Below are 9856 nucleotides of genomic sequence, written 5' to 3' on the forward strand. Positions count from 1 at the left end.
TAGTTCTAACTAATGTTGACTTGGTTAATTACAATGATAGAACTTGTTGGTTACAATATAGGTCAGCTAAATAACAGTCAATTATTATTTAGTTGTGTTATATATTATATACTACAAACAATAGAGATTTATGAAAATTAGTGTTTGTACAATGCATTTTCTTGTTATAAGCAAATGCATTAAATCTTTGCATAAAACACTGCTTTAATTTTCATCCAAAAATAACACCATAAAGTAATATGATATTGCCGAAACCAAGTAACCGAGAATTCAAATTAAGCAGTAACCAAATCTAGATTCATATAAATTGAAAATTTGAAATTTGAAATTTGAAATTCATGAGTTAAGGTAACGAAAATAAGTAAAAAGTGCAGAGCATTGCAATAAGCATCAGCCATGTATGTGTATTTGACAATTGACTGCTAAGATGGGCTATTTACAGAAGGTTGTCTCAAATTATGCCCTAGTGGGATCCAAAGGTGTTCTCTCCACTGTAAGTCATGTAAAGAAAGCCATCCTCATCCTTATGTTCTTCATAAAGAGCAGACATCAAAGCAGCTGTAAAAACATGGGATTCAGTTAATAGTTACTACCAAACTGGCAAATACATCATTTTGTACGGTTGGACAACTTACCAGTTGGAGGTAGAGTGTTTTCGATGAAAACAAAAATAGCCTTCTCTGCACTGAGCTTAATTCTTTTGCGGACAACATAAACAAATTGACCAACAGACAAGTCAGCTGGGACAAGATACCTACAGCAATACAACAAGAATAGACCAATTAAGAATCCACCAAGGCATGTTTTTCCAGGGTTCTTTTCTTTCGTTCGCTCTGCACTCTTTTTTCCAAAGATACATATGCAGCATGCCCTTCTCTCAAACCAAATTACCAGAAATATCCAAAGCAGAGACTTGGTTTTATATTATTAAACAACTGCATTCCTTTTTCTGTTAAATTGATCTTTAAACTAAAAATCTAAATATAATATGGCAGAAGATTTCTAGGATGTGGTGGTGCCAGAGACCAAATATGCTACTATAGCGATCAGAAATTTAATGCTTGGCTTAATATGCATGCTCCACACTTTGGCCTAATAGAGTATGCAACAAGGATATAATACTAGACTACTTACACCAGTTAAACACCTACAACTCGACCTCGGCTTATGTAACAAACAATACTAAATTGGAACCTTCCAAAATCTTCACACAAGCTTAAGACCGAAAAAAAAATCAGACAGCAAAATAATATTCTCAAGCCTTAGTACCAACTAAAGCAAACATAATAAGTAATAAAGAAAGAAAGTCACTTACTTCTTCTTATCAATATCTGCAATGTCACTTCTTCCAGCTTTCTCTACAATCACCTGAACACAAACACCATAACACCATATTTCAGCATGTGTGCATTAAGAAAGAATAAACACATACGACGTATGCATACTGAATATAATCATCTTACAGGTACTCTATCAGGGTACTTCTCTCTGATACGAGAAGATTCAGCCTGTCTTCTTTCTGTCATGTACAAAACAATGAAACACAAGCTGTTATTTTAGTCTAATGAACAAGGGTTTTTCAAAACTCATATGAAAAATACACATGTTAACCTAGTACACACCTACCTAGTAAACACCTATGTAACACCGACACCTTAGATTGAATGGGGTGTGTCCGAATATGTCGGACACAACACAATTCAATTACTTCTATTTCCGTAGATTATTATCAGGTGTCTACTTGTGATGTCTATGTCTTTGTCTATGTTGCTACATAGGTAAACCTAAACATGTTAATTCTTCCACATAGCGAAAGTTCATCGTCATAATAGGGTTACATAATTTATTTATTTTTTGTTGGTTTGTTTTCAAAGCTAGTATCCGGCATACCGGACCGCCTAATTTGATTGGGGGGTTCAGCTCTGGCATGTGGTTCCAACTAACTATTCGGCATATGCGGGAACCGTGTCCTCCTCCCTACCAAGTAGGGGGCCAATCACCACTAAACCAACTAACTATTGCTGGTTCCATAAATTTCAATTTGATAATGAACAAAAATTAATTTTTTCTTCCAAAAATATGATTGTTATACAACAAAGAATTGACTTTGAATTCAAACCATCAAAAAGTTCCAATACCCAATAAAATCCCAAACTAAGAAACTGAATTAAATAATAAATCATGATAAAAAAACAGTACAGTACCATAAGGATGTTGAGTCTTGAAAGAGGGCTTAGACATGATTAAATTAGTCGGGCAATAAAAATCGCTGCAAATTTCAAACACACAAAAACATTAGCAAAACAATAATAATCGATGATCCAATTGAAAAAAAAAAAGAATAAGAAGAAGCTAATTTGATAAAACTTACGAGGAACTAATAATCGATGATCAAATTGAGGGTTTGAGAGTCTGAAAGAATGAAAGGAATTGGGGAAAAAAGAAAAGAAGGAGAGTTATTATATATTTGGTGAAATTGAAATTAGGGTTTGTTGATTCCTTTGATTTTGGTTGTTCTGTTTGAGTTGAACACGGAATGTCTACTTATACATTCTGTTTAAGACTTCTATCGCTTCGTCACCAAGTAAGCTGCGATGTGTTCGGTTTTTCTTAAACAAACGACGACGTTCCATTGGAGTATTGTATTTATTTAATTAATCAAATATTAGACAGATTTTTTGTTTTTTAAGTTTAGATTATGTTGTGTCAAAAAAAAAAGAAGTTTAGATTATGTTTATTTTTTTGTTTTTTAATCAAACAATGCTCGAATACAATTAATCAAAGAATGTTCGAAAACAAAACTGGATTAACTCATATCTTATCTTTTGCAACAAAATCGTAGATCTTTTCGTTTTCAGTTTTAAATTTGTTCCAAATTTATCTAAACAACTTGGATGAGTCTTTTACTCAACAAACTCATCTTTGAGACAATAGGTTTTAAAAAAATGGAGCCAAATTTCGTGTACCCTTAGTGATTAAATTTGATGGGATTTTTGAGAATAAATACTAAAATACTCATAACTTCTAAATTCGAATTTGATTGTGTTTTAGAAGGAATAACGAAACAATTTTTGAATTACTAGTACTATGATTTTAGTACAATAAAAATGTGACATCTTTTGTTAAAGTGGTAAAGTGATGATTTTTCTTAGGATGTGATTTGTAGTGTTATGTTGATTGTGTGATGGTTTTCATGTTGTTTTGATGTTAAGAATACATTGTAGTTTGATGTATGTGTTATAAAATTATTATGATTTTTATTAGACCATATACAATGGTTTTTAACATTCAATACCACTTTTTCATTTCTCAATACTCCACATCATTTTCTCTTTCTTCCACCTAATTATTCAACACACATTCAACTTTTATCATCTCCAATGGTTTTTTCATTCAACACTCTACCCCACCACTTTTTATTTCATATTCTTATTTAAATTTATGTTTTTGTTTTTATGATTAAATAAAATTACAATTATCGATTAAAATTAAATTAAAATAATTAACATTTAGAAGAATAATTGTTGGAATTTTAATAATTGTTGGGATAATTAGAAGAATTTGGGTGTTAAAAGGATTATTGTTGGGATCCATTTCACTAAAAAAATGTTTAGAGCTACAAACAAGAGTTTATTGAAGGCTAGATAGAAAAATTAGTAGGAAAAATTTGTTTTTTTTTTTTCTGTGTCCAAATCAAATGAACCAAGTCTCTATTTATATACACAAAAAATGATGAATTTTGGTGAAAAAAAATAAAAATAAAAATTAATTTACTACGAAATAATTGACCCCAAATGATAAGGATGGGATAAAAATCTAAAAATCATAGCAACCAATTATATGTTGCCAAGTGGAGGAAGGGACCCACTCCCTCCCCACCATTCTTGTTTCAACGGTGTTGAATGTTTTCAACTTATTTTTATCCACCTCTTTTTCAACTCATGTTTCAACAGACCATTGCACGAATTCAACCGTTGAATCTTGCATTCAACATGGCCATTGTAAATGGTCTTATGTTGATGTATGTGGAATTCTTTCATAGACACAACTCCAAATAATAATATTTGGGCGCACACACATCAAAGAGTAAAATTTAAAGATATATAATTTAGTCACATTATCCATCATTAATCAATCCTTTTATATTTAAATTTCTTTAAATCATATATTTGTATCTAAGCAAATTTAATTTATGCAAGAGTTGCTCTGTGTGTATAATTGTCTTTGATGTGTGTATTGTAAAGTTTGTTTTTCATAATAGCTTTTGTGCGATGTGATCAATGCGGAGTGGTTGTGGAATGTAGTAAGGGTCTCTGGTCTTTTCTACCTAGGAACAACAAACTACCATGAGTGTGATCATGACTTCGTAGCAACATTTACAGGAAGGTAGCACAACGAGACAAGTAACTTTCATCTTCCAATTGGGAAGATGACGGTGTCATATTTGCTGCATATTCCAATTAGTCATAAGATGTTCACACATCCAATTAGGTGCGGCGTTCACATATTTTTTTTTCACACTTGTCTGAGTGTGTGCTTAGGCAATTTGAATATGTACAATGTATTCTAATACATTTCTCTTTATCTGCAAATCCTACTATATATGATTATTCCTCAGATAGGTCATACATTTTTGGATTATGGGATACATATCATACCTGAAGACATGAGGGGATTTCGTGTCGACAATAGTTGAGACGCTGATCATCCTGGATACATTATCTAAATTTATTCATTCAGACACGAGAAATAGTGTTTTACTCCTCCCGAATCGATAAATCCGAAAGCATGCTATGTGTGTGGGTGGGGGCTCTAAAAAAAATAAACTTCTTCACTTACATTCCACCACATCTTTAGATTTCTTATGGGCCAATCTTGAACCCACTTGGATAGCCATATTGTAAGGATCATTTCTCTCCCAACCCCCACATTTTTTTATACCCCCCAAAAATCTCATTTTGCCCCTTACGGTTTGAAAAAAATTTGGCAAAAAACTTCGGTTTATATTCACTGAAACCAAATATTAGACCATTTAGGTAACTGCGAACCGAACATTAGCATTTTCGGTACACAGAAACCGAACGTCAGCTTGTTCGGTACCTGCGACCGAAATGTCGTAGATTTTGGTACGTTGTTATCGAAAATTTCATTGGGTCGCTGAAATTAGGTCATTTTCGGCAGAAGTTTACCGAAATAATTGTTTCGGTACTTGCGAACCAAAATGTCCCAGATTTCGGTAAGTGGTTACCGAAGTTTATCAGCATGTCAAATTCCTTCGGTTCGTATCAACTACAGTACCCCAAAGGACAAAAACAGAAATTCAGGGGGTAGAAAAGAAATGAGGGGGGTCATATAAACCGCAGTCCCCCGAAGGACAACAAGTTCCTTGGCCCATAAACAATTTACTCCTCACATTGATGACCTTGTTCCTCTTCATAGCTCACATCATAGTCACACAATTCCTCTTATCACACCCTCACCAATACTTTGAACTTCAAATTTTATGTCCCTCAATTATCTACCTACCCTTTTTAATACCTTCATAGAGACATAAATTAATTAAGGACACTCACCATAGGACATGGATCATTGTTTTTCAACCGGTTCAACCTCCACACAACCAACTCATTGTGTTGAACATGCTTCAAGCTTGAAGAAGAGGCTCATTTACAAGGCAAAGGAACAGAGGTCTAGGCTCTATATATTAAAGAGGTGCATTATTATGTTACTATGTTGGCAAAAGTATGAAAACTATTGAATAATTACTTTTGGAGAAAAAAAGATATACATTGTTTTGTTCTGCTTATTCATTGTTGATGGATACAATTTTACTACACTACACTTAAGGTAAACTCTAGAGTTTGATAATCAGTGTATATTATGGTTTAACTTAGAGAATGCTCTTGGTATGTGTTGAATTTCATTCAAATGAACAAGTTGATATGAAGCAGCTAATTCCACATGTGTGAACGGTGTTTTGGGGGTAGTTTGAATGTTAATTAGTTTAAAATCTATGTACTTATATTTTTTTTTTTTTTGGCTTAAATGCAGTTTTACCCCCCCTGTTTTGAAAAATGCGGAATTTTACCCCCCCTATTTTAAAATGCGGAATTTTACCCCCCCTATTTTATAATTTGTTGGATTTTGCCCCCCCACCAAAATTCTGCACAAAATCTGCTTCTGAGTCCAAGTTCAAAGTTTCGCACAGAACTCAATTTGGATCAATAATTCACAAAACTGATACCGAAACGACCGTAATCGAGTTAGCTTTCCACAGAATCAAACCCCACTAAATTTGGAGTTATAGAGAGAGATTAATTGCCGTTTTAGTGAAGGTCTGTCTAATTACTAATTCTGCAGAAATCTACTTGTGACCTTCAAATTCAACATCGTCTACCGAACGCATCGTAACTCCAAATTCGACGAAATTGAAATGCCAACAAGGGTAATTTCGTTAGCTTTCCATACATGTAAATAGTATTAAAAAATGAGTACAGGGTGAGAGGCATGACGAAAATACCAGTAGTAGTTTCATACGATAATTAATTTGAACATACCTTCACTAAAACGGTAATTAATCTCTCTCTGTAACTCCAAATTTAGTGGATTTTGATTCTATGGAAAACTAACTCGATTGCGGTCGTTTCGGTACCAGTTTGGTGAATTATTGATCCAAATTGAGTTCTATGCGAAGCTTTGAACTTGAGGCTCAGAAGCAGATTTTGTGCAGAATTTTGGTGGGGGGCAAAATCCAACAAATTATAAAATAGGGGGGGTAAAATTCCACATTTTAAAATAGGGGGGGTAAAATTCCGCATTTTTCAAAATAGGGGGTAAAACTGCATTTAAGCCTTTTTTCTTTCACTAAAGTGACAATTACCACGTACTAATTTACACACACAACTACGATGTTCTTATGTTAAATCTTGGTAAAATTCATTCCAACTCTTTTGAAAAAAAAAAGAAAAAGGATTAGTCCGTAAGACCTCATTCCTAACAAATGTATTGACATTAGAGTAATTAGATCTTATGTTGTCAGAAGGTTTAGACATTCTATTTAGACACACAAAGAAAACAAATAATTAGAAAAAGAAATAATTTAATAATGTATATTTTTAAAATTATTAAATGATATTTAGTTTTTGTATGTGTGTTCAAATATTGTGTCAAAATTCTTGTGAGATGCAAGAATTACTCTTGAGATCGATTTTAGTTAGCTATATATATAGTATGGTAAATGCTACACTGTACCACCTTCTAAGTCTTCACTATGGACTAATGTTTAAAATTATTATAAATTTTAATGTCTATCGACTAAAAGTAAAATATGATTGACTTCAGTTTAATATAGGTTATTTTTTGTTGTTGTTTTAATCAAGTCGTATCAATTAAATTATTATTTCAATCATAAAAATGAAAATGACTATTAACTTATACTTCTAAAATTTAAAAAGCAATATATATTGTTGAAATTTTTTTAAATATTTTTTAAATACTGATCTATGACTTGTAAATAGTATATAGTGTAAATAGTTGAAATTGCAGTTATGATTTTGACATCACAACAAAACGTTGCTGATGTGGCCACAATTACAGTTATATATGATGATGTTGTGGAGCCTCTAAATCTAAAACATTAACATTGTGTGCACAATTGGACTTGTGGTCCGTAATTTAGAACTATAGATGGATGTATGAGTTGCAGGGTGTTCATGTGAATGTACAGCTAAGCATGCATTATCAAGTTAAAATTGTTGTTTTTGTGGGGTGTAGTGTAGAAGAAGGTGAAATAACAGAAATTATTTCACATGGGGATGGGGACATATTGTGGTTATTAAGTCAAGTTGCTTTTGGTAGGAAGGACTTGATCAAGAATGCATATAGGTTATGTACCAAAAAAAAAAAAGAATGCATATTAATTAATTTTATGTAAATAAATCATTTTTAAATTTTTCTTAGACCTTCATATGTGTTGGGCCGACCCTTACCCATATAACAACATGAATATCCGTAGAAGAAAAAAAAACATCACAATTGAATAATAGATAATTAGAAAATTTATCATTTCCACATCCAACTGTCCAATGTAAAGAACTCAAATAAACCAAACCATTTTTTTGTCAATAACTTGTTAAGAAACAACTTCCATAGAAACTTCCAAAAGAGTAATTTATTTCAGATAATCTTCTTAGAATGTTGAGGGTCAGCTACATCGTTTTCCCATGGAAGACGAACCTCAATCCCATAAGCCACGCTTCTTTTCACATCGGAATGCATTTTTAAAATTTTTCTTTTTTTTTTTGAATAAAAATTTTGAAATGTGTTTTTGGAATTTAAACTAGAAATACTTAAAAAAACAATTAGAAAACGTATTCCAAAATTTTTGTTCAAAGACAAAAATAGAAATTTTGGGAGGAGAAAAGAGTCATGGAGGCGGGGAATAGAAAAATTCTACATTTTGTGTTACAGTCGAAACAAGTTCCACACAAATTGTTTCAAATAAAATCATGTACAAGTATGCACTATGTAAAAATTTGTTCCTTCTAGTTTACGTTTGAGTATCACTTTAGCAAAAAGTTATTTTAAATGAATTTTTAATTTTAAATATTTTTGTTTGAATAGAATAATAAAAAAATTATTGGTAACATTTTTGAGTTACTTATAAATTTTATATTTTTTGGATCAAATTTGAAAATAGGGACTAGTTTGCAATTTTTGAACATTTTAAGGACAACATTGCAATTTATGGAAAATTTTAGGGGTATGATTGCAATTTTTTTAAAATGTAAAAGGGTCAATTTAAAATATTTGAAGAATGTGGAGATAAATTTGCATATTTGAAAAAATTATAAGAACCAAATTAACATTCACATTGTGACATTGTATAGAGAAGAAATAAATTGTCCACAAGTCCTAGCTCAACTGTCAAAAAATGACGAAACTCTTAGGTTGGACGTCATGATTGGGGTTCGAACCCCGACTGTTCCACTTATGTGCGTGAATTTATAATGGTTTTACCATTTCGTCTATTAAAAAAAAAAGTAAGAAATAAATTTCAAATTGCTAGTGTTTAGATGTCATTTTAAACTCTCTAATTTTAACTTTCATAAAATACCTCATAAATTTTCATCATTTTAAATCCTCTCCAAAAGTAATCATCCAAACAATGAAATTTACATAGAATTTGAATTCTCTAAAAAAAATTACTTTACCGCAAAAGATTTGATTGAACTTGAATTCTTTTGAACGATTCGTTTTTTGATGGAGCTCGTTAATTACTCGAATCTAATTACTTGGTTAAAATAACATTCATTTTAAAAGAAAATTTCTTTGCTCTAGTGACATTCATTGTGAAATGGAGGGAGTATTGTGAGTTCAGTTCCACGCAATTTAGCTACTTGTCAACATATATGATGCTATGGGAATATTTGTTCCTTGATTAACTTCGTTGTAGTTTTATTTTTGGCTTAAATATAATTATTGGTCAAACCACAATGTTGCTCCCCATTTCAATTTTTCGACTAATTCATAATTTTGACCATTTAATTTGATAATGAGACACTAAATTAAAAAATTGAATGATCAAAATTTCTGAAATAAAGAACCAAAATTACACAATAAAAAAAATTAGAAAACTAAAATTATAATTTAGTCAAAATAGAGGTATTAAAAATGTATTTAAGTTTTTATTTTCGTTTTTTAGATTTTAACCCTTTTTGTAATAAGAAAAAGGACAAAACTTATGTGCAGTTCCATAAGTCCTGTTTTTACTGTTATCCAATGTAAACATAACACGTGTACTTTTTGTTCTTTATCATTTAACCCTTAAACTTGAAGAACTCACGTCGTCAAAACC

General features: G+C 31.5%; 1 protein-coding gene across 1 annotated transcript; it reads right to left on the reverse strand.

Annotated features, from left to right (window-relative positions):
* Positions 1–208: 208 nt before the first annotated feature.
* LOC123899483 (autophagy-related protein 8C-like) lies at positions 209–2604 on the reverse strand. Its single transcript, XM_045950619.1, has 6 exons — positions 2372–2604; positions 2205–2269; positions 1464–1519; positions 1316–1368; positions 636–754; positions 209–558 (listed from the first exon to the last, which is right to left on the reverse strand). Exons 2-6 carry the CDS (start codon positions 2239–2241, stop codon positions 464–466), a joined length of 360 nt encoding a protein of 119 aa, XP_045806575.1. The 5' UTR covers positions 2242–2269; positions 2372–2604; the 3' UTR covers positions 209–463.
* Positions 2605–9856: the final 7252 nt, after the last annotated feature.

This window comes from Trifolium pratense, linkage group LG7 (assembly GCF_020283565.1).
Source record: "Trifolium pratense cultivar HEN17-A07 linkage group LG7, ARS_RC_1.1, whole genome shotgun sequence".
In the NCBI taxonomy this organism is placed as follows: Eukaryota; Viridiplantae; Streptophyta; class Magnoliopsida; order Fabales; family Fabaceae; genus Trifolium; species Trifolium pratense.